At 41.1% G+C, this 25,225-nt stretch overlaps 1 protein-coding gene and 1 long non-coding RNA gene across 12 annotated transcripts in view; both read right to left on the reverse strand.

The window, feature by feature from the left end:
* Positions 1-11,663, reverse strand: part of LOC140847983 (uncharacterized) — a 31,723-nt gene extending 20,060 nt beyond the window's left edge. For both annotated transcript variants that reach the window (XR_012128386.1, XR_012128387.1), the window contains exon 1: positions 11,488-11,663. This is a non-coding gene — a long non-coding RNA (uncharacterized lncRNA). The remainder of the gene's footprint in view (positions 1-11,487) is intronic.
* A 1,802-nt stretch (positions 11,664-13,465) lies between these two features.
* Positions 13,466-25,225, reverse strand: part of ENPP2 (ectonucleotide pyrophosphatase/phosphodiesterase 2) — a 100,652-nt gene continuing 88,892 nt past the window's right edge. For all 10 annotated transcript variants that reach the window (XM_037010853.2, XM_037010848.2, XM_037010850.2 and 7 more), the window contains 5 exons: positions 23,764-23,899; positions 23,026-23,103; positions 19,808-19,940; positions 18,199-18,355; positions 13,466-14,063 (listed from right to left, as the gene is read on the reverse strand). In XM_037010853.2, the coding sequence (XP_036866748.1) occupies positions 13,893-14,063; positions 18,199-18,355; positions 19,808-19,940; positions 23,026-23,103; positions 23,764-23,899 (675 nt within the window). In that variant the 3' untranslated portion in view covers positions 13,466-13,892. The remainder of the gene's footprint in view (positions 14,064-18,198; positions 18,356-19,807; positions 19,941-23,025; positions 23,104-23,763; positions 23,900-25,225) is intronic.

The following is a 25,225-nucleotide window of genomic DNA, read 5'->3' on the forward strand; positions in this document are numbered from 1 at the left end:
AAAATAACTAGACAAGGGGCCAATATCAATAAATACAGCCCGAAATAAAGTTAGCGTCTTCCCTCCTTAATCCAGCACCCTCAGGATCCATTCCCACACACATACCTAAGATTTTTGCCCACGTAAATTAGTAAATTCTTGTAATACTTTTGGTGCATAAGATTTCTCCCTCAAATTTAATTTTTTTTCAGATTTAGTTTCTTAAAATGTCCTCATCCCATGTATTCTAGAGCAAACTTAATCGATAGAGTGTCACTGAGGTTTGTGGAGAGTGGACAAAAGGGGAATTGGCTTTCCCCTGCAAGAGTTAGTTACAAAGCCTTCCAGCAAGCTTGGAAAGGGAGGAGTTGTCTCCAGTGGCTGCAAAGGGTCACTGCAGTTATGAGTTTAGATCCTAACTTTCCCACAGACTCCCATTCTAATCTATGGTGTCTCATATTATTTCATTTTCCCAACTTTAGGAGAAGTCTAGTGAAACTTTGAACTGAAGTGATATTGTCATTTGTCAAATCACAGAATGAAACTATTTATTTGGGTTTTGGCCATCCCAGTCCTCAGCCTCCAAGAGATAAGATATTCTTTTTCCATAGTCATAGAAAATACCTCTCTTTCAGCTGTTCCTTGAGCCAAGAATGTAGGAATTTGAGTTGGTCAATCTCTTTAAAGCTATCTGGTGCCATTAGAAGCAGCCGCCCTGTGATAGACAGACTCCATTTGCCCATCCTGACCTAACTTTGCTCTTTTTCTCCTTGTTCTTTACCCCAGAAGAGTGATTTCCATGCATTGCATCAACCAGGTGACCTTAACCTTCCAGCTTTAACTCACAACCAGCCACTGGCAAGTACAAGGAGGAGAATTAGCTAGAGAAAAATTAGGGAGAATTTATTTCCTGGCCCCCAATCTGCCCGGCCATGAGTTAGCAGTGGCTGGATTCTTTTATCCAGGTCCACAGTTCGTATTGGGAGACTTTCTACAGCTACAGCTGCAACCGCAGTTCTCTCCAGGTTCTGGTTCCTCTGGCCTCCTTCCCCTCAAGCTTTCAGGCATAGGGGATAGTAAGGGATCATAAGGTTCAAATCCCTAAGATACTTTACCATCCCCTGTTAATTACCCTTAGCCCTGCCCACAATATTGTAAGTAAGCTCTTGGTTAAATTCCCCTCAAATACCCCATTTGAGTACCATCTCTTTCCTGCTGAGACCCCAAATAATACACACACCAGCCCACAGTTGTCAAATTCCTATGGGTCTTTATTCCATTCTAGAGCATTGAACTTCTCAGTCCACCAAATCCTTTCCTTTAATATGCATTTTATTTCAAATTACTAGGGATAATAGTTTAATTAGCAGACTCTTACCTATGCACCACAAACTCCAGATTCTCATCCATGAATTTGAACTCTCCTGCTTTTAATTCTAATTAATTCAGATAGCCTCTTATTTCTCACATTTTTCCTGAGATATTCCTGCATATACTCCTGGTACTAATAGCCATAGGAATCAGTTTTTTTGTTTACAAATGACAAAGTAATATGGGATTACTTAAGCAATAATAGTAACTTACTGGAAGAAAGTTGGCAGCTCACCAAACTGACAGAAATGCTGGAAACTGATGTCCCAGAGGGAATAAAAGGAGACAGAACAGTATGAGAACACACCATAGCTACCCCTGATGTCACTGCCGTAGAATACTCACTGCCATCATTGATGGCACCAATGTCACTAGATTTGAACCCCTCTGCCACTGGCTACCCAACTCTGCTACAGTTGACCCAATAAACTCTAACTCCCTGGAGGTTCTTTCTCCAGTCCATTGGCCCCAAGATTTTCACATTAGCCACAGACCAATCCTGGAATTAGAGTCAGCATGTAGTTCAGGCTTCTTATCCTTCTTGGACTGAGAGGTGCTGCCTTTCCTGGCACCTCATTTTTGTCCCTTTCTATCCTGTCAGGCATTCTAACATAAGACAGTTCATTCTGCCCCCTTTCTCTGACAATGGAGGGACACACAGCTTAAGAAGGAGTTTCCAAGTCAGATGTTGATAAATTCATAATTCTTAAATAATTTTTAGACTTCTTTCTTAGATCCACTCAGTATTTAAATGTCAGAAAAAAGGTCTGTTTCCAGACAAAAGATTTATCCAATCACACTAAGGCTTTCCATTTTTTCCATAGTCTGGGGCACTTATATCAAGTTAACTTGATAGGCAAACATGAATTTGTTCTTGGTTTTGCTACGGAAACAATTATGAGGACATACCTCTCGACTTCTTGGTTCCAGGAAGGATCATTTAAAATGTCTCTTTTACATTTGTAAAGTGGATATTTAACTGGAATTATTAAGGGGTATTTGCCAAACCCCTTCCCCTCCTGATACTCTATGTTGTGCCAAAGACACTACTGTGATTAATGGGAAAGTTTGCATACAGGTGGAGGAGCTCTTGAATACCTGGTGGTAGAGGCTTCGACTTCCATTCTGATAGTCAACATTAAACCCCCCCTTTGACAGATTGGGATGGTGTCACTTAAGCTCACCAAAGGCCTTCAAAAGGAGCCTCACAATGAAGAAAGATGGAGCCTGGACGGAAGATTCAGGTTCAAAGCCAAGGTCTACTGTTTACACGAAGAGGACACATTCTAGCTGAGCACACAGATGATGTTTTTCCTGATCTGACAGCTATCGTGAGCACTTTGAGAATAATGTCTTTGCATGAGAATAAACCAGAGAGCTGTAACAAAAGCAAGTTCTTTGGCAGCAGATAACAATGGAGAAGTCAGATTACTCCCCCTTGAAGAATCACTGTAGCTGGTACAGGAATCTGGACCAGCAGTTTCTACTACAGCAACATGAGATACAATTAATTTGAATAACAAAAAAATTTAGGAAGTTTCATTTGTTTAATTAAGCTGGTGAGGGAGATCATCATTTAATTATGGAATTTTAAGCCTTAAAATATTTCCATTACAGCCACTCCTTATTCTTTTTAGAGCTCTCTTTGTACAACTTGGGAGAAGATTCTTGGTATACAGATGATGAGGTGACACACATTTGAACTAGCGGTTCAGTAAGGCCACCATCGTGCTGATAGGACAATGCACCAAAGTCTAGGCCTTGAAGAGCAAAGCCATTGTCTTTAGTACCTTTTCTGTCTTCATTACGCCTGCCTGCCTAAATCTGTGGTGTGGACATCATCTGCTACAAAGACTGAATTGTTATTCATCCAATGAGTATATTTAAAAGTTGACCAAGTAAGACCTTGGGTTAAGTATAATAAGCACTAGACTGGGAATGAGCGGACCAAGTTGATTCCAAGACCTCATAAACATTTAACTATCTGTGCAAATATGGACAAACAAGTTGCTCTCTTTAACCTTAGGCCTCACATGTAAAACCCGTAAAATGGAAAAAGCAAGGCCATTCTTGACAACAACCCAGAGTTAGTATGAAGATCAAATGGGCTAATGCAGATGACACTGCACTGCAAGTTGGATTAAACAATGTATAAATGTGAGAGATGACCTAATTCATCTTCAGATTTTTTAACTGGCGAAATTGGCATTAGCAAGTACTCATTCGAAATAATATTTCTCAGGGGAGTTCAGGGCCCCTTGATCATCAGTTCCCCAAGGCTTTTAAAGAGAGTCACAAGGCTAAACCTCCACTGCCACATTCAGAGTATGAAAAGCCCATTTAAGCTGTCATCCTCTGCTCTTGGCAGACTCTCAGGGAATGCCAGCAAAACGTCTGAAATTGGAACGGCAACCCACCAAGTACATCCAAATCTTTCATCAAACTGTGCCTAGTTTAGAAGCAATATTATGTTAACATTACCCCCACTGTGGATTATTTCTAATGAAACCAATCTGCCAAGGTGAAATGAGAGCATGTGTCACGGAGCAGCATAATTGGATTGACCTGAAAGCTGAGTTTAAAAGTAAATACCCTTTCAATTAAAGATGAGCAAAAAGATTCCAGAAAATATCAAGACTTCTGACTCCTGTAAATCTGTGGTTTAACCCTTAGACCAAAATATAATCAAATCTTTTAAAGTTTCTGAATGTAATTAGAATAAAAATCTGTCATTCTGTTTATTGAGTCAGATTCTCCTGATGGCAAAACTCCCCTAATTGTAGGCTAGCAAACTTCAAAGGCAGAACCAGCTCTTTCAAACAGGCATGGCACCATTCGGGATGTGGACAATGCCAAAGGAGTCTTTAAGTTCAACCTCTGAATTGTCATCATCTCCTTCCTCTCCTTGCATCATCTTCTACCTCCCCTTGTAGCCACCTCCTGTTAGACCCCAGAATTTTATGGACCTTCTATTTTCTGGACACCATAATGGGCTCTAGGAATATAAAGATGAGTACGCCATGAGTCTTGGCACTGAACACTCTGCTTTCATCCCAATAACCTCTTTTATTCATTCTCTCAGTCTCAGATCAAATACCTCCTCTATGACCCTCATCCTTAATCCCCTTAGTTCCTTCTTTATGATTTAACTACTCCTTGAACATATGTCCATTTTAAAATTTACATTGCACTCATTATGATTATTAATTTACATGTTTCCTTGAAATCGATGATCAAGTCTTTTCCTCTTTGTTCCCCATTAACCCACATAGCATCTGGCATAAGACGTATTAAAACAGGTATTAAAAACATTTGTTGAAGAAATGATTCCCCAATCACCAGACACTTTCATTTCTTCCTCCTCTGTGGTTCTCTCCAAGCCCCTTTTCTTCACACTTTTCTTGCCCAACTGTGGTCCTCCACCACCTTTTAACCGTTTGAAGTGAGTTTCTCATGTACCATTCCTACACATCTAAGATTCATTTTCTGTTCCTACCAGAGTTACCTAAAGTATGTGTCTGACCATCTTACTTCATTTATCAAATAGTCTCTCAAATACTCATCAGAAAAGACTGAATAAGGGAGGCATAGAATTTCTGGAGGATGCAAAAGTGGTCAGAAAGTTATGGTCTTTACTCAAGTCCAGAAAAGAAAAGATAAAGGGACAAAGAATGTTTCTTAACCTGAATGTGGTATCTCCAGCTCAACACATCAGTTAATTAGCCACACGTGTGACCTGCAACAGGCCGGTCACATGAGTTCACATGCAGCAAGTGTTACCTGGGAAACTGTGGTTCCCCTGAGGAGCCCCTTCCATGTTTTTCCCTCTCGCTCTTGTGTTCCTCAGAGTTGTGCTTTCTCACTTCCCAAACTCAGCACATAGAGCAGATATATGGGCCTGGGGTGGAAAATTCTGCAAGATTCTCTGTTACATTTGCTTTTCTTCCGCAGCTCACATTTGCCTAGACTAATCAAGCAACACACTCTCTCCTCACCTCACCTTGGCCAACATGGTGGAACAGAAAGTGAGGCTCGTCTACTCTCTGTCCTAAGGGGTCGGAGGCTTCACTTCACAGTCACAGGCCGAGACACAGAAAGTGTTGCCATTGAAGACTTTAGCTGAATGTTTTCTGCCTGCAAGTGTGTCACCCTGCTCCTGGGATATGGGGGACATGGCACCTTGCCCAGTTCAGAAAGGAGCACGGGATTACTGCCAACATTTCAGTCCCACTGGTGCGATGAGATCTTTCTTACCTTAGTGCAAGTCTATCACAGCTCCAAAGCAGTGACTTCCTCTCCCTTTTCCAAAACTAACACTCGACTATATGATGAGTCATTGGTTCCCTGACATTTGTAGAATAAGCTTGAAATGTTTCCAGCAGGGGGAAAATCATGGTGTGATCAAACCATACTCTCTCTCCTTTGCCCTCCCCTCTTCTCCTGCCTCTACAAGTGAGGAACCCACAAGCTTAACAGTGGAGGTCTCTGGAGCTCTGTCCTCTTACCGCCAGGTTCAGCTGAATGAGCTGGTTCATAGGTGTTCAAAAAAGAAATGAACTAGGTCTCCCCTCAACCTCACACAGAATCAGGAGAGTTGAGGTTACCCTTATAACTGAGAAAGTTCAGAAGAATAAGACAGGACCTCATCTATAAAATGGGCCCCCTAATATATTTAATTTATGTAATTTAAGGTGACCAATTTGTCTCAGTGTACCTGGGCCAGCCCCAGCATTAACCCTGAAAGTCCTGTGCCCCAGGAAACCCCTCCTTCCCAAGACAGTGAGTCACACTATATATTTTGTGAGGATTAAACACAGTAACACTTGTGAAATACTACACCCAAGGGCCTGGAACATAATAAGCTCTCAAAATTTAATATGATTAATATATATCCCCATTGCCAGGCCCTAGGTTTTCTTTTCCATGGAGATACCAAACATTCACTGAACCAGGTATAACACTAGGTATTGCACATTCACTATCTCTAATCTTTCACAAATACCCAAAGAGGTACATATGACCATCTGTAGGAAAAATAAAACTTTTGTGGCCAGGAATCTCACCTCCCCTAATTCTAATTTTGCCCATGGTATACATACTGAGCCTGCTTCCATGCTCCTAGGCAGTGAGCTGTTTAGCAGCCTATAGAGCCACCCCAGTCATGGACGTAGCTGCCAGGGGACGGGAAGAGTGGAGCAGGAAGCAGAAGCCACAGAGCCCCATGCCTGGAAGAAGGAAAAAGCGGAGGCTGGCAGAGGGAAGCACAGAGCCCCATGCGAGGACCCAGGAGAGGGAAGACACAGAGCCCAGTGCCGGGGAGCAGGAGGAAGTGGAGACAAAGCCACCAGCAGAGGCAGCACCCCAGGGTCAGAGACTGGGACAGACGGGAGTCTAGCGCTCAACCTACTGCCGTGAGAATAAAGCTTGGTGTGAGCCCCTTTTTACTCCCAATGTTCCATTGTCTATTCAGTCTCAATGAATTCACAGCAAACTAGCCTGAAGCCCCTCCTCCTGGAGCAACACCACCCCTATTTTATACATGACCAGACCCTAACTCAAGAAACATGTCTGAGAACTAGTACGTGGCAGAGCCCAGACTTGAACCCACATCTGATTTGAAAGCCCCAGGCTCTTTCTTCATGTTGCAGATTCAAACTATCCACGGGAAGGTGAACAGCAGAGAGACTGGACTCTTGTGACCAAGTGGGCAACGGAGTTTTAGCAAAGTAGAGGAACAGGACAAAAAAACCCACAAAACTTCAGGTCTCTGCCTGGGGTGTTTGCATGGTCCATAGTGGATGTTATCAACACACAGAAGAAACACAGTTCTTATTTCAGGAAGTCAGAAGTGGGCCTCTGGATTACCGTTTTATCTTCTTAGCCTAGAGCTTTTCAGCCATAATCACATTAACTATTGCAGAGGATAGAGAGTAAGTCTCATCAGTCCCTCATCTATCGCTTAAGGGTACTCGAATCTGCATGAGGCACTTTGCAAAGATCTGTGAATACAGTGGTAAACAAGACAAGACCACCTCAGAGGTAGAGGAGATAAATCTAGTCAAGTACAATGCTGATTGGATTTGTCTTGCCTTAGGGTTGCAGCCCCAGGCAAGTTCACTGTGGTGGATTCAGTGAGACTGAGAAATGACAACATAATGCTGTTGGGATCTGTTGGGATAAAAGGGTTTATACCCGGCTTTATTCTCATGGTGGTAGGTCAAGCCCTAGAATCACGTCTGCATCTAGAAGTCTCTGGATCTATAATCCACCTCTGTCTCTGCCTTTGCTCAGAGCACTGGGCAGAGCTCTGTATATAGTGACTCAGTCAGTAATAGATCGTTGCCTAGGGTGTGGAAACAGTAGACCAGTCACATCATCAAATAGTTTAGGATTCTGGCCTTAGGAACTTCTATTTTCCCCTCAGAGTCATTACTGACATGGCGAACAAAGCCCTAAGGGAGGAAAGAAATAAAAGATTATTAAAGATTAAAGTAGTCAATTAAAAGGACAATGCTTTTCACCAGCAAAGTACTAACAGAAATGTGAAATACCATAGTCATAGGGTTAGTGTTACAAGTTCGTCATGGTCTGCCCAAGACTTTCCCAGTTTTAGCACTCAAAGTCCTAAAGTCCATGGCATCCGGTCACCTTACCGAGGGGTGAAAATCAAACGCCTAAAGGCAGGCAAAGTAAGAGTGCAGTAGGGAAAGTAGAAGAACAAAAGCACAAACACAATAAAAAATAAAAAGTGGCAACTCGTCCTCCACCTAGAGTGAAAGAACAATGGGACCGGTGGTGACCTAGAGCACTAGTCACAAGCTATGGCCACAGGGCCAAAGCCAGCTAGCCACCTGTTTTTAGTTGGCTAAAAAGCTAAGGATAAACTTTTTAGTGTTTGGAGAAACAATGCAAAGAAGAACAGTATTTTTTGATGCACGAAAATTATATGAAATTCAAATTTCAGGATCCACAAATGTTTATTGGAACAAAGCAAGGACCATTCATTTAGGTGGTGTCTGTGGTTATTTTCGCATTACAATGGCAGAAGCAACTGGAGACTGTAAAGCAAGGCTTGCCCTTAGAGGCAGCCAAACAGGCTTCCGCTGATTGTCAAGGGGAACAATAGCTTAAAAACAGTGACTAACTAAAAAACTCTTTTAACATTTGTGGATAAAATGAGAGTTCCTGTGGCCAGGATTCTCACCTGGCCCTGGTTGACTAGCTCACTGCACACCTGTGGGCAATACATGGCTGTTGACTCTATAAAAAGAGCTCCACCCAGTGCTCTGGGTGCAACAAGGCTGCAGGAGAGCAGAGCAGAGGACAGAGGCCCAGAGGCCCACAGGATGGCTGTGTGGACAGAGGGGCCCAGAGGCAGAGACCGCCTTGCTGCCTGCAGACTCGCTCTGAGTGAATGGGATTCTAGTGATTGACCTGCCACCTGGAAATGAAGTTGGGTATAACCCTTTCACCCCAAAGAACGTTTGGCTGTCATTTTCTTTGGTCACACTGAATCCATAGTGAACTTGCTCAGGGATGAAACTCACTGGCAAGACAACATTTTAAGAGAGGTCAAAAATCCAGATTTTCATGTGAAACTTGTTGATTTTTTAAAAATCTGGCATCTAATTTATTTTTCAAAGTATCAATGGCACACCACAAAGCATTTTGTGGTCTGAATCCCGCCCGCCACCACTTTGCAAAGTGTGAGGTACATCATATGTTCTCTACCAACACTTACCCCAGGAGATAATTATATCAGTTCCTTAATTTGAGGTACGTGTATTACAGCTGACTCTGTTCATCAATTGCTCTCAATGTCAAATGTCTTTACAATTCAATTGCTTTGCCAACTAGTGCCCTTCCAGGATCATCAAATCCTCTCAACAGCCTATAAAAGCTCTTTTCCATCCTCAATAAATAAAATCCCCCCTTAACTCTACCTCCCCCTGCAGTTATTGTCCATTTGTCCTATTTCCTGTTTTTTCAAAGGCAGTCTCCACTCACGGCCTTCAGTGTGCTCTGCTGTTCTCTCCTCAATCCAGTGCAGCTTGGCTGTTTGTCAGATGCTACATTGAATGTGTTTCCAGGAAGGTCATAGATGACCACCTCATTGCAAAATTCAGTGGATGCTTTCAAATTCCCCTTGAACTTTTCTCTGGCATTTGACATCACTGACCGCTTCCTCCATTTTGAAAGTGTCTGTGTGCTTGGATTTCACAATATCTGCTCTTTCCTGGTTCCCTCAGTACCTCTCAGGCTGCTCCTTCCTTTTTCTTTTTTCCTGGCTTGATTTCATATAACTAATAATTACCAAACACCTGACATATATCAGAGAAGGCGCTAACAATTTTCCAAATGTGGCCCATATGTATCTCACTCCATAAGAAATAAAATTTATTTCCCTATAAGTTTCATTTCTAATCTAATATTCCAGTTTATGTGGTTTACATGATGTTTTAACTCAATCTTTATTGAGGTTTCCATCTTCCTCCCAGGGTCTCACCGGGATCTGGTAAATGGAAAATGGTGGGACAAGTCCCACAGGCATGCGTTTCTATACTGTACATGTTTCCCTGTCCCTTGATGTCTGTCAGTCTCCTGATTCCAAGCTCTGGCCAGGATCCCGAGGGTTCAGGTTTCCGCCTTCCTACACGGATCGCACAGCACAACCTGGAGTGGAACTAGCTTCTCAGTTCCACGGACTTCTCTTGAGCCCTGAATCCAAGGGAAGTTCCTTTCTCTCTTAGCACCCTCAAGGCTTTTTCTCTTCACATCTGCATTGGGTTTAGGTTTTCCCAAAAGACAGGAAATCCATTAATTTCAGACACTGCTTCTGTTCCCCACCCCACCCCTCTTGCAAAAGCATAAAAGCCAAGGAAATATTTTTAAATGGTATGCCTTCCTTGGTAGCAAATGGAAATAAAAATGGAGGGAAAAATTTATCAATTTATGTTTCAGCGAGGCCTCCTGCCATAATTCTTCTGCTAACTCTAAGAACCGAGTATTATTAAAACTATTTTACAGGTGAGAACATTTAGACTTAAGAGTTGAAGTTGCACAAGACTATGTAACTGCAAGCCTCCAGCTCTTAACCATTACCTACTACAGCCTGTCTTCTTGCCTCTGCCCTGAAATGTTGGTAGTTTTCCTCTTCCAGAATGTTGTAGAGGGTCTCCGTGTTCAGTTGAACACTACCAAGCACTTGAAGCTATGTGAGGAAATGACCTAAAAGCAGGGAAAGAACCACCTGAAGGAATAAGAGGGAACAGTACCCAGAGCTCACACAGGGATTGGCATTTTGCCTTTTCCCAATAGCCAGAGTGCAACGATTCATAGGCCACGGGCATCATGTCCACTTATACGTTCAAGCCTGACCTGGACATCCCTGCCAAGAGGGGTCAAGGACATGTGCTTCCTAGAAATGCAGCCCAGACAGCAACTACCACCACTCTTGGATGGACCCCCAACAGTTCTCTAGTTACCCCAGCCTACAAACTCAAACAGCTACATCTTGTTCCTCACTGGCCCATACAATCCCTCGGCTCACAGCCACAGGACAGTTCCCATTGCATTTACCACTTCCCACCCACAAGGCAGCCTGGTCCTGACTCAGTAAGGAGACAGTGAGAGGAAGTTGAAGTAAGAGGGATACAAACAGAAGGAATCATCTGAATTTTATCCATAGCCACCCTTTTCCCAACCATCACAAGGAATAACGGGCCCTGGAATTTGGGGGCTGTGGCTCTTGGACAGTTATGCAAACCCAGTTAGCACCAAGCATTACTTTTGTTGAGAGATTTCTTTAAAAGTCAGCTCTCCTTAAGACAATTCAGAAAGGTTTCGCCCTTGGGAAACTATGTGGCTGCTTTCCTGATTTACATTATTTACAGTAAGCTCATTTTAGAGAGGCCATTTCTGAATCCACCCACTAGAACAGGACCACCATGCTAGCAAGCATTTGGCAGCTCCCTCAGTGAAAGCATGAATGGACTAAGGTCTCAATGTAAAAAATAACAAATACCCCAACTTAAAATAGTCTTTCGGACTTCATTTTAATAGAGTCCCTGTCCATTCAGAGGCCTTCATAAATAATCCCACAATTAAGGATATGTGTTTATCAGCAAAGCCACTCACCTGAAATACATAGTGGTTGATGTTCTCTCGGAGTTTATTTATGAGAAAGAAAGACTTGACCTATGGATAAAAATAGAACAGCAGTACTCAACTAAATTTGCAACTGCTCTCCCACAAAGCCTCAGGTATAACCTATTTTGAGAAGAGTTCAATCTGAGGTGATAGAGAAATCTGGCTAAGCAAGAAACTTGCAACTAGTAAGAAAAAACAGAATTTGTCTGTCTCCCTAGTAATGCTACTATTGGGAGATAGAATTATAGCACCTAATAATGGACCTTCTCTTATCAGGTGCATTTCATGTGGAATTTTATTTAGAGCATACTGTGAAATTATTGCACACCTAAGTCAATACACGGAAATCTAAATCAGATCCTGTCAAACCTCTGCTTGAGATTTCACAATTATTTTCTATTGCATTTGGAAAAGAATCCAAAGGCTGCAGCAGGGCCTATAAGGATCTACAGCTGACCTGACCTACCCACCCTCACCGCTGTGTCCAGTCACACCCATTCTCTTTCAGATCCTCACGCATCCCCAGATCCCACTCCCGTCCCTGGCCACACTCTTCCTTCTCATGTCTGTGCTTCTTGAGGCCAGCTCTTCTCACCCTCCACGTCTTGACTGTAATGTCATCTACAAGGCTCTTCTCTTTCTAACCCCTTGTCTCCCTGCACCTGTGTAATTCATTTGCAGCACATACCATGACTCAACTTTGGGGCTTTTTAATGGCTCCCTTTCTCCCATTAAAGCACGAGCTCTATGATGTCAGGAATATTGATCTTATTCAATTTCATCCCCAGTCACAAGTATGGGAACCAGAATGTAGTAGAAGATCAACATATTATTGAATATTAAATGAATGATGAGTCATATTCAATTTATTTCTACCATACTTTCACTGTACCCCAAACTACAAAGCCCAACTCAAGCATCCTCCCCTATCCTCGTCTATAAAAATCTTCCCTGAGCTCCTCATTTTTCAGTGGTTAGGGACAAGACATACGAAGTGCCAGAAACATGCTGGGGCCATAGCGCATGCTCGATAAATATCGCTCTCATCACTTCACCATTTTCACCTCTTCCAGTTTGTTTCCCTGACATCAGTTTTTCTCTTACCACCTTCGTGGTTTTTCCCATACCCCAGTACCATATGTCTTACTTTTGTCATAATGTGTTTTTTATTTGACACAATTTATTCCCTCTTAAATTTATTTTTAAGGGAAAATTTATAGATATTAAAAACTCACTTCACTGACCACAAAAGGGGGCAACTGTAAAACTTAACATAATAAGAACAAACCAATGTGCTGTCCCCTTTTTTTCTTAAAGGGAGCTTGGCAACTATTAGAGAAACGACACGACTGTGAGTCTCTGTCCATGACATAAACAGAAGGACTGAAAATCTCTACATGACTTCCTCGCCCTGTGCTTCATTAATATTGAAAGCCATCACCGTACCCATCGAAAACCACCCCAGCTGCCATTCAGGCCCTTCTGTCATTTTACATTATTACTGACACTTTTCACTTGACATTTATTCTCTACCTCGATCAGTTAATTACAATTTTATGTCTTATTTCTTTTTATATCCTCCATGGTTCTGAGGTGATACCTCACACAAAACATGCTTATGCGGTCTCAGGTGAGACTAATATTTAGAGCTTTGAACAAACTTAATCACAAGAACCTATTCCTCCAAACTTCAAAATAGTTTTAAAAGAGATAAATGAGAGGGAATATTCAGGAGTTCTAGTTCCCCTTTCCCTCTGCCCTTCTGATTTCCCATCAATAGGTACCTAAACTATCTAATCCAGGCCCTTGTAGCTAAATATCACAGATGCTACTTTGACTATGCGAACTACATTCAACTAGGAAGAGGGTCAAAGGCATGAAACGTATACCTGCCATGCATGAATACACCAGAAGCAAATGCTCTAACTTATAAGTGAAATTAATGCCAAATAAAACAACAACAAAATAACTGAATGTGTGATTTATTATATTCAAGATTGGTCTATAAAGCTTAAATATGTCTGTCATAATTAAGAGTAAATGAATGCAACTTTACAAATCAGTATTTTGATACAGTTCAGGACTAAATGTGTCATCTGTGCATTGGAAATTAATATTTCCTCCATGCAAAGATCAAATTTGCAGCACCATTTAGAAGCTTTCATGAAAAACACAAGCTGCAGTATTTATTACAAGCTCTACTCAGAACACAAGACTACCTAAATCAAATGTTAGAGAAAAACAGTGGAGTCATTCAGGCATAATATGTCAGATTTGGTACAGGATTAAAAATACTAACATTTTTTTAATGTCCTGGTTTCAAATTAATAAATACAAAAACAATATAAAAATATACACCAGTTGATAAGACTGCACTGAAGATGATCGGAAAGTTAAATCTCACTCTCATATGTATGCAGGTATGTCTTTAGTGTCAGAATTTCTGGATAGCTGCGGCTGGTCTTTCGGAAGAAATCCAGACTGGTGAGGTGTTCAATGTCCCGCACCCGAGCTGTGTGCATCTTTATGAGCTCTTCTACCCATTTCGACTCATCCTCTGAGTTCTGCAATGGAAGCAAGACAATTAGAGTTAAAATTTCCAGGAAAGGTTCTCCAAACAGTCAGTTTGCTCTAAGTCCATAAATGACCCCTACATACCCCAGCATCGTGAGCTTTGCGTGCTGCTCCTTCCTGGCCTCCCTGCCATGCTACCACATTCCTGTCAGTAATGCACCACAAATACCTGCCCTTAGCTATAAACACTGTCAACAGCAATTAGCTGTACCAAATAAATAAGACATGTGGTGTGAGAGGGCATTTGACTCAATAGTTCTCAGAATATAAATCAAAATTAGGAAGACCAAAGGCCTGGAAGAATTCAGCAATTTGTTTCTTCCCCACGCCATCCCCCTCCGCTGTCAAACTACAATGTCGAGCACAGAGCACAAGTCACTTAGAATGCTCTTTTGCCTCCCAAGGAAAGTGAAGAGCCTGTACCCAATATATGAAATTATGTGCACACATTCCCAGTCTTCCGAAGAACCTGTGGTATCAGCTACATCTATTAAATTGCCATGAACTGATATTTGAATAATGAGTTCAAGTTGAAGCAGCTCAGTTGACACACATCTGGCACGCTGAGGCCCAAGAGACCTCGGCTGGAACTGTGGCTCTACCGCTCCTGGCTAAGAGACAGTGGTCAAGCTACTTGGCCTGTCTAGGCCTCACTTTCTCCATTAGTTCACGAAGATAATGCTTACTTCAGCAATTACCCTGGGAGGCAAGGAGGAGAGGAAAGGTAAATGAAGGAAACAGCATCATGGAAAAAAGGAAGGAAGTCTCTTTCATCTTCACGCCTCACGGGCACAAATTCCCCATAAAAGGCACTCAGATGTCCTGTACCAAACAACTTATTCATGCCTACGTTGAAACCGAAGAGGAACTTAGGTGAAACTGTCCTTTACATTCTAAAAATACCATCTTTCACTTGTTGGCAAAGGTGAGAGGAAGAATGAGGCCTGAGATCCCTGGGAATCCTGGGGGAAATGCCTGCCTTCATTAGTAGACACGATCATTTCATTCCCAAATGTCCTCAGAACTGCAGCAGCTGCCAAGAGCCCTTCTGCAAGTAGAAGGGGGAGCTGCACGTCCCGGGGCTGAGGACATTCAGACAGGCCCTCGCCCGGCTCTCACCACTCGTGGTCTCAATGAACTGCCCAGCAAAGCCCACGAACCTGCAGCGGGTTTTCTCGGAAAGCTCCAACCCACACAGACCTGGACAGGGAGCTACGGCAGACTGTGCCAGGGCTAAATATGTACCAGGAGGGTGTTGGTTCAGGAAACTGATGCCTGGCCATCCCAGGCAAAATGAAGAAAGAGGAAGAAATTGCTTTGCAGGCCCAGGAAGTAAGAATTTTAACCTTCCATGCCCCACCCATCTAACCCAAGCTAACCAAGATCTCTGCGATTCATAGGAAAAGACAGACCTAAATATAACTACCCGCAACGGTGTTGACCAGTCCTCAGTGTGACCATATAATTAACAAAGTAGGAGGTCTCCAAACGGATCAGGAGCCCCTCAGAGTAAGCAGAAGAAGCATGAAACTGTAGTTTGGGAGAATTTTAATATTCAACTCATTTATTCCATTTTTCAGTGGCCAGTAAGTCTCATTTTTTCCTTTGTGAATACAATTACTTGAATGTATAGGCAGGGGGTGGGAGGTTTTCACTAATTTAAATAGTAACCAGCTGGGATTATAAGAATTCAGGGGAAAAAGTCCTCTCCTTTGCTACTTCTTTCTTGGGGCAGTAATTTGTCAGTTTCATTTGGAAGGCATTCTCTTCTGGTTCTCACATGCTAAAACCTAGCCTCTGGTTAGTCATTAGGAAACAGGGATGCTGCACGTGAAGAAAGTGCCTTCTTCCTGATTTAGCTGGAAATCCACAGAGGCATTTGCTGAGGAAGACTCTAGTGTGAAATTCAAAACCAGTAAAATTCAAATAAGAATTCATGGGCGCCAAGGGAAGAGGGAAAGGGAAAACTTTAAAAATAAGTAATTTAGAACATTAATGCAAACAAAATTCCAACCATGAATTTGCTTATTGTCTTTCTAGCTGTGGGCATTTATTCTTCATCTGCCTCTTCTCCCTAACTTCCTCCTAAGTAAGTTTGTGAATTCAAGTCCCAGTAATTTTATAGTAAGTTTCAAAGCATGAACAAGTTTCCATGTGGGCAGAAGATTCTTCAAGTTCACGCTGACCAGGAACTGTACGAGAAATACCTCTAAGTTTTGGGCAGAGTCCAGAACCAGAAGAAGAGGAAGACCTGGCAGTTCCCAAGTGTTAAGGAAAGTTTTGCTGGGGCTCTTTCTTCTTTCCACTTGGTTGTATAATCCAAATGTTTTATAAGTGTGTTCTAGTTTAATGGTCGGAATATAAATTAAGAAACAAAGATGAAAAATTGGGGGTGACTGAAGAATTGCCTTTGAACTGAATTTGAACATTTTTCGAACTCTCCCAGCACCAAATTCCCCTCATAACAGAGAAACAGAAACATACACTGCCCAGGAATCTAGGTGTACACACCTTAAATGGCCCACGATTAGTCTGAAATGTCTTTGGAGTCTCTGCTTTATCTGAAAAATGCATGGCATTTTTGAATTTCACTTCATCATATATGTGTTTAGTTTTTACTTGCCCACAAGTTTTTCGTGAAACTAAAGTTCACAGAAAGTCTATCATGTTATATAGAGGCATTGTGTCCCCCGGTGCACCACTCACTACTCTTGGGGTCACAATCAAAATTGAGATGGTTAGCCAGTAAGACGAGGCCACCTCTTCTCTCAGTCACAGTTCCCCTGCTTCCCCACCTCCCATCCAATTATCTTACTGCTCCTTCCTTACAATATTGCTGCATTCCACTTGCCTCTTGACATTTCCAAGACTTCAAGTTCTGATACCTCAACCCTGCGAATTTTCCCCAAACCCTTTGAGCACCAGCCAGGCCTGATCTCCTTCAATTCAAATCCATCTCCCTAAAGCAGAGCCTTATGCTAAAACATTTTCCATGGTTATCTAAGGCCTGTGCAAAAGAAAAATTTCCAAGGTCCCAAGGCTCTGCTGTGGAAGTCTGATCAGTTTTAAAGAAGATGGGCTTTTGGAGTCAGAGAGAGGCCTTGAATCTGAAGTTCCACTGTCCTCCTGACTAACCAGGTAACAATGTAACACACTTTTCCTTTCTTAGCTATAGCTTGCTCAACAGTTAATAAAAGGGGACTGTGGGGAGAACCTATGTACCTGCATTACAGGGTAATGAGTAGATGATTAGCAATAACATAGGTAGGGGACCTGCACAACACTTGGATGGTGACGTGTACTCAATAAACAGTAATTACTACTGCTGCCACTCTGACTACTACTACTACTACTCTTATTTTCAATTTGACTCCAAGCAACTTTTACAACCTTATCTCCCTTTCCCACAGTTACCCTAACAGTCCAATATTCTAGTCAAACTTTATTAGCTTTCTTGGCCATACTTGAGACTTCGGTTTTCCTCCCAGAATCCCTTATTTTGCTTCACAGCCTCCATCTTGCTGGGCTTTTTCATCATGCCATCCTGCTTTCATGTAGGAATAAGTTCACCAGGAGTCCTTTTGTGTTATTTGAGAATGGGGTAACCTGTTACAACCGTCCTCATAATAGTGGCCAATGAAAATCTGATTTTCACAGTATATGTTTCTGGGTGTGTGCTTTAAAAAAGTTTTCATTATAGAAATTGTCAAACATCCCCAGAAGTAGAGAAAAATATAACGAGCCCTGTGAACTCTTACCTAGTTTCAACAATTGTCAAAATTTTGCTATTTCCCTCTTTCTTTCTGGAAAGTAGATATGTCTTTTGCAAAACTGAAAACAATTTGGGCCCTTTTATCATTTACCAGAATTGAACGTGTGAATAAAAGTCCACTGAATGCACACCCACGCACCCACATACACCCTCGCACTGAAAAATAAAAAGCCATCAGAACACAAAGTTCCCAAGTGTTAAGAAAAGTTTTGCTGGGGCTCTTTCTTCTTTCCACTTGGTTATATAATCCAAATGTTTTATAAGCGTGTTCTAGTTTAATGGTCAGAATATAAATTAAGAAACAAAGATGAATGATGCCAGCGAATTTTAAACAACTCTGTCTTCGAACTCACATTGCAGCTCTCCTCATTGTCAGGTCTGTGAGGAAGGATGAATGAGGAGACAGAGAGGGGGCCGTCACACTTGTCGGCAGGCTGAGTGAAATCCAGGCAGCTGGTGAGGATGCTGTAGTAGTGAGTTGGTACCGGAATGGGACTGCCTTCCACATACCTGAAACAGGAAGGTAAAATACAGTTACCACTGAGGCAGTAGTTTTCTTTTTAAAATGGTCACCAATAAATATTGCCTAAATCACTCAAATTAATGCCCACTCAACTGAATCATTTTTTAATTCTAACTAAGCACTAGCCCACTTCTGTATCTTCAAACATAATGTTTTTGCTGCCTGAATCTTCTCTTTTTCTCAACCTGGAAAAATGAAAAAGGTTCCAGGTAAAAAAACTAGCTTGAACCAAGATTTAGAGGCTGGACATGATGAACAGATCAATATATAGAAACAGAAGCCTAGAAGAATCAGTACAAGCTTAATTATGAAGGGTCTTGAACGCCAAGTTATAGAATTTGGGCATTGTTGTTTAGGCTATAGTACCTCATGAGAATTTCTGTGCTATGGAGTGTGTTTATGAAATCCATGTTGCAAGAAGATTAACTTTCAAGGAGTTGTATAAAACGTGTCTGAGTCAGGAGACTGAAACTGTGGGGAATAATAGCCTTTTCAAGCCACAGTGAGATCCTGAACTTGGTACAGAAACTCATTTACTAAAAGAAATATTAAGGGCTAATGAGCTAGAGATGAGCCTAGAGGTATAAAATGTCTTTTCCAGGACAGCAAAGAACAGAAATTCACAATTCTTTACCTGGTTTTCCATCATCTTAATTTTAATCAATATTGAGATTATGATTGGAAGGACTTCATTTTGGCTAAAAACTCTAACAGTAATCAGAAATAAAATAAATGTACAATTAAGATGAAATTTATCTTAAGAATGAATGAGAGGTAATAACTTTTATTTTATTAATCGTCTGTATAAAAAAACTAGCTTTTTGTTCCCTACTTATCTGTAAATCATAATTAAGCCCTCTCAAATTTTGTACTGATCTCTGGTTGTTTTGTGCATAGAAAAAATTGAATGATGAGTTATTATGATTTTGTTATATTTGTATCATCTTGCCTTCTCCACCAAATTATAAGTTCCTGATGAATAACTATGCCTTATCCTTGTATTTCCCAAATAGCACCACAGAGAGAGAGAGAAACAACTAGATTTGACCAAAGTCTATATGCAATTTCTTACTGAGATGCACTGACCCAGTAAATCTTAGGGATTCCTAAAGTCCCCCAAATAATGAAGATAATAAGGTGAAAATTATCATCTTCTCATTGAAGACTTGTTAAAGAATAAATGACAATTTAAAAAACCTTTTAAAACATTTTCTTTCATGAAATGCAAAAGTGCATTTATTCACCACAAAACCCAATTCTATTCCAGCCAGTAAAGACAAGTTTAATCAAAGGTACAAAAAAACTGAAGAAATCACAAGAAATTCAAAGAGTAAAGATTTAAAGGAAATCAGTACTTCTCTAGTACATGAATAATTGGAAAATAGTTTTGAGTGAGGCCTTGGAATTTAACACACACACAGTGGAAGGGATACACTTACTGTTTGATTTTGTCCTGTGTGTCATGTAAGCCATCATAGTCATAGTCAAAAATTGGTCCACTTATCACATTGACTCCATTTCTTTCTGAAGCATATTTCTTCACCAGTACCTTTTGGAAATAATTCCAGACTCCTGTGCAAAGACAAAATCAGTTCTTTATGAACAAAATTCCTTTCTTTGGCCAAATTCTCTCTAAGATGCATTCTATAGGCCAAATGTCACAAGTCAATAAACAATAGAGCTGTTGTGATTCTTGAGAAAAATCCACCCTAAATCACTATCTGTGTGTGTCGTTTATGAATCAGCAAAAAAGGAAGATACAGAGAAGTTGGTAGGAGAGTTTAATCTAGTCCAAGAAGTCAGAGCATGATCCCCAGATGAAGTGGTTCCCAAGCTAAGAAGTGAAGGATAAGTGGGTACTTCCTTGGGAAAGGGGTGGAGACAGAACAGTCAAGAGGAGCATGATGCACAAAAAAGGACAAAGTCTGTGAGAAACTGAAGAAAGGCCTTAAGCTACTTTCTCTTTCTTTATGAGCTCATAGATATGCTAGTTTCCAGGCTGCCTCTAGCCCTGAACTTTCCAAGGCACTCTGGACGTGTTACCCAACCACCCATCTCATGGTCCACTTGAACACCGAATAATCAAGTCTACCATAAAATTACCCAAACAGAATTCTTGGTCTCCTTCCCAGTCCAGCCCCAACTCTCAGATTCTCCATCATAGTTGATGGCAGTTGTTCTCACTCAGATGTTCAAGCCAAGATCCTGTCATCAGCCCTGACTCTCCTTCCTTCCTATGCACGTGAACAAGTCCTGTCACCACTACCTCCCACCTGCACCCCAGCCATCCAAATCTGACCACTCCTCCCCCTTTCCACTGCGTCTATCCCGGTCTAAGGTACCATCTTCGTCACACAAAAGACTACTTCCTGGGCTCCTGGAGAGGAACTCTCACTTCACTGTAGCCCATTATATATAGTGCATTTTGGGCACTATAAACCAGACTACATTCCCTAACACCCAACTCCTGTCTTTTTTAGCACTCCAGATGATTTCTCACTGCAATGAGAATAAAACCCCAACTTTCTACCACAGCCCCTGCCTGCCTGCATGACTTTCCTTCTTACCTCTTTCCCCCTCAGGTACATGCCTTCCTACTTGTCTTCCAACTTGCCAAACCTGTTTCGGACGAAGCTTTTGCATTCGCTTATCCTTTGGCCTAGAGAACTCATTCCCCGACCCATGCATGTCTGGTTTCTCCTTTATTATTCATTTCTCAGTCTCCAGGTCAGCCCCTGGAGAGGACTTCCTCCTCCACCCTGCTCCAGTTGACTCAATGGGCAATTGGAGGGGCAGGAGAGGAACAAGATGGAGAAAGGGAAAAGCAAAAGGAGGGAATAACGGAAGAGGAGGGAACGGCCACCAGTGAGATGGTTCTGAAGGGCTCACTTCCCGCGCTCTACTCTGCAGGGCGGTTGTTAGCTTCAGGCTGTGATCGCTTATCTCCCTGTATTAAAGACACTTGGCCATTTTTCTCAGTGCTTCAACTGCTCTTTGTACTTTCTGATACTCTGAATGAGAAAGACAGAGCAGCTCACCAGAGCCAAAAATACCATAGATAATTACTTGCAATAAAGAAAGGAGGACGGCGGGAGAAAAGTACGAATTTTAACTTAAGCATAAAAACTGGAGAGGCAGAGAAGGAAGGAAAAACAATGAGAACAGTTAAAAGCCCAAACCCGCAGAAATGTGGCATGTGAAAAAACCACTCCTCTAGTGAAGAACAGCGAGCCCTCTGTGAGGGGCCCTTTGCCATGCCAGCCCCTGGTGGTGCCTGTGTTTCTTTTATTACTGCCTGGTCAAAAAGGCATCCATCAAGAATAAAGAAATCCAGGAAACCCGGATTTGTGGAAATTAAATGAAGCTGCATTCCATGTAATATTATGACAAATGTATCTATGTGGGCTTCTGAAACATTTCTCAGTTGGGCCTGAGAACAAACCAGGAAACCTCCTTTGAAAAGCATAGTTTAATTTTGGACTCATAGGCAATGGATTTTACATTTGAATAAACCTTAATTTACCAACTAGGACATCAAATAAACATTTTTTTTCCCCCTCAACCATGTTGGCCATTTCACCAGTGTCAAGTTAGGGAGGCCTGCTACAGTAAATGACCCTCAGCAATCACTTGTTCCTATTTTGAGACTTTATTTCAGCCCTAAGGGTCTTGGAACACAGCCCAATGCCCCTTTGCAAAGTAGAAGTAGGTGGAAGTGCTGCTTTTTCCTACCTTTCCTATAGGTCTGCTCACTGTAAATGGACTAATGGGAGGTAAAAGCTACTCTGTAACGCTTTCTTTGCATTTGAATACATGGATTGATGGGTGGGTGGATGGATGGATGGATGGATGGGCAAATGAATGGCTTCTTTGTTATCAGGAATAGAAAATGGATTGTTTGGGTCAGTGGACAGTTAAGCCATAAATCCATATAAGCCATAGAGGTCATGCAATCAAATCTCATAATTTTACAAATGAGATGTTAAATGACATTTCTATAATTACATAGCTATGGTCATACTCCAGAGATGAGGACTGAGTTTTGGGGCTCATTGAGCATATGCCTTTCACAGCATCACTATCATCCATAAATATTCATGCCATATACAAAGAAATTTTGAGTGTTTAAAGAAACCAAGATAATGATTTGCACAGCCCTAAGACCATCTAAATTTAATACTCTGATGATTCAGAAGACCCTTTAGGCTAATGTTGGGTTTCAGAATCAATATTCAGATTATTATCACGATCACCATAGGGTGATTATCATCCCAATCACCCTACAGGAAGGAGGTGCTAGTGGCTTTTACTATAACACTCAGTTAATATATATAGATGCTGTTAAACGTCTAGTGGCCTTGAAAATTTAGAGAAGATCCTTTCTAGCTGGCAATATAATAAGTGTTGAAATAGAAGGAACACCAGATTAGAAGGAAAACAAACTTGGTATAGTTCAGCTTCTACCATTCATGACCTGGGTCATGTCTTATGACTTTAATCTCTTAATTATATACAACAATTCAAGTATTATAAAAGGCTAAACACTTGAAAGGTATTATTATTACTAAAATTAATGTAGAAGGAGGAAAAGTAAGTGGTAAATTTAGAAATATTTCTTTCCATATGTAATGGTTTATTAGGTAAATAACAGACTTACGTTTGAAAGCAGGATACATTGGAACCATATTGGTTATAAGGAATGCATCATATTTAGCTTCTGGTGAAGAGCTGAGATCTAAACATTAGGAAAACAAACAGTGTCCATTACTTATCAAAATCTACAACAAAAGCAATCTTCTAAAATGGTCCAAATGGTATGAGGTGGATTGATCTGCTCTTTCATTCCTACTCATTCCTTCTTTAAACAGCATTCCTTACTTACCTACCACTTTAGTCTCTTTTCTTCTCTCAGTAGTTCTCCCCCAAGAAATTTTTACTATGCTTTTTCTTCCTACTTTGTCTTTAGTCTCTTAAATATTATGTAAAAGAAGTCCTTCATTTCACTAGCATAATTTGAACTCTATAAAAAGTCATCAAGGTAACAGAGATAATTAAATGTCTTTACATATTCTTAAGAGATTACCTCTGTAGTATCATTTAAAAGATTAATGTCTTAATGACTTACTACTTCACTTTCAGATTCTCACTTAATGATGTGAAAGGACACAAAGAAGATTCTCCTGTATTTTAGAATTCCCCTGGAATAGAGGATTTGTGAACGCTGCTGTATAGTCCGGCCAGTTTTGAAAGGATCCCATCTCTTCAATCTTTTGAGTGCCCTCCCTGAAAAAAATCCTGCAAACCACTGAAATTCTTAAATACCAATTTTCACACTCCAGACTCCATAAAACAACAGCCCTCTAGAATGGTCAGATCCTGATACTCTACGACTTACAAGGAGGGAAGAGGAATCCATAGGACATCTGTTTATCATTTTTGTAGACCAGACAGCTCTGACTGAAACTTGGAGAAACACGGACATCAGGCCGGACACAGTTGGTCAGGTGCTCGGGGATGACAGAGACCTCAGCCTGCATGGTGAGACAGAGGTATTCAGTGGTGCCATCACAAAGACAAGGCCACACGGGCAGGGGAGATACTGCAACCAGATTGCTCTGCTACAGCCAGTGAAACCCCTGTAGCTTTTACTATAGCTCATATTGTGGTTGTCTACTTTCTTTTTTAAAGCCCTCAGTTTTAAATATAGTGAGTCAATAATTTTCAAACGCTTATTTTTTTTAGCAGTAGAACTCTCTTATCAAAGTCTTTAGTAAAACAACTATATATCAAGCAGAAATCCCACTGCAGAAATAATGAGCAGGACTCAATGGAAGACAGCTTTAAAAATAACACTTTAAGAAATAATATAGACATATCCCCTATAAAAAGAGAGACTGCATGTGTATTTTATGTGCCAGAGCATACATACATGCACACAGAACAAGTTAGCAAGAGGCTGTGTTTAGGGCAGCGAAGTATTCATTTGTATTCAGAAATCAAACCGTACCTCAACTGTCAAATAATTTTCTCTAATTCCTGTTATAAACTTACCTATCTCATCTTCATCAAAACTGAAACTCCACATAAAACCTTTATTAAAAAACAACATGTTGTCCCTGGGCCAGATGGATTTACCTCAGAATTTTATCAGACATACAGAGAAGAAATAACACCCATTCTCCTCAAAGTTTTCCAAAAAATAGAAGAGGAGGGAATACTCCCAAACTCATTCTATGAAGCCAACATCACCCTAATACCAAAACCAAGCAAAGACACCACCAAAAAAGAAAACTACAGACCAATATCCCTGATGAACATAGATGCAAAAATACTCAACAAAATATTAGCAAAACGAATTCAAAAATACATCAAGAGGATCATACACCATGAAAAAGTAGGATTCATCCCAGGGATGCAAGGATGGTACAACATTCAAAAATCCATCAACATCATCCACCACATCAACAGAAACAAAGACAAAAACCACATGATCATCTCCATAGATGCTGAAAAAGCATCTGACAAAATTCAACATCCATTCATGATAAAAACTCTCAACAAAATGGGCATAGAGGGCAAGTACCTCAACATAATAAAGGCCATATATGATAAACCCACAGCTAACATCATACTGAACAGCAAGAGGCTGAAACCTTTTCCTCTGAGATCAGGAACAAGACAGGGATGCCCACTCTCCCCACTGTTATTCCTAGCCACAGCAATCAGACAAAACAAAGAAATACAAGGAATCCAGGTTGGTAAAGAAGAAGTCAAACTGTCACTATTTGCAGATGACATGATATTGTACATAAAAAACCCTAAAGACTCCACTGCAAAACTACTAGAACTAATATCAG

This window comes from Manis javanica, chromosome 2, assembly GCF_040802235.1.
Source record: "Manis javanica isolate MJ-LG chromosome 2, MJ_LKY, whole genome shotgun sequence".
In the NCBI taxonomy this organism is placed as follows: Eukaryota; Metazoa; Chordata; class Mammalia; order Pholidota; family Manidae; genus Manis; species Manis javanica.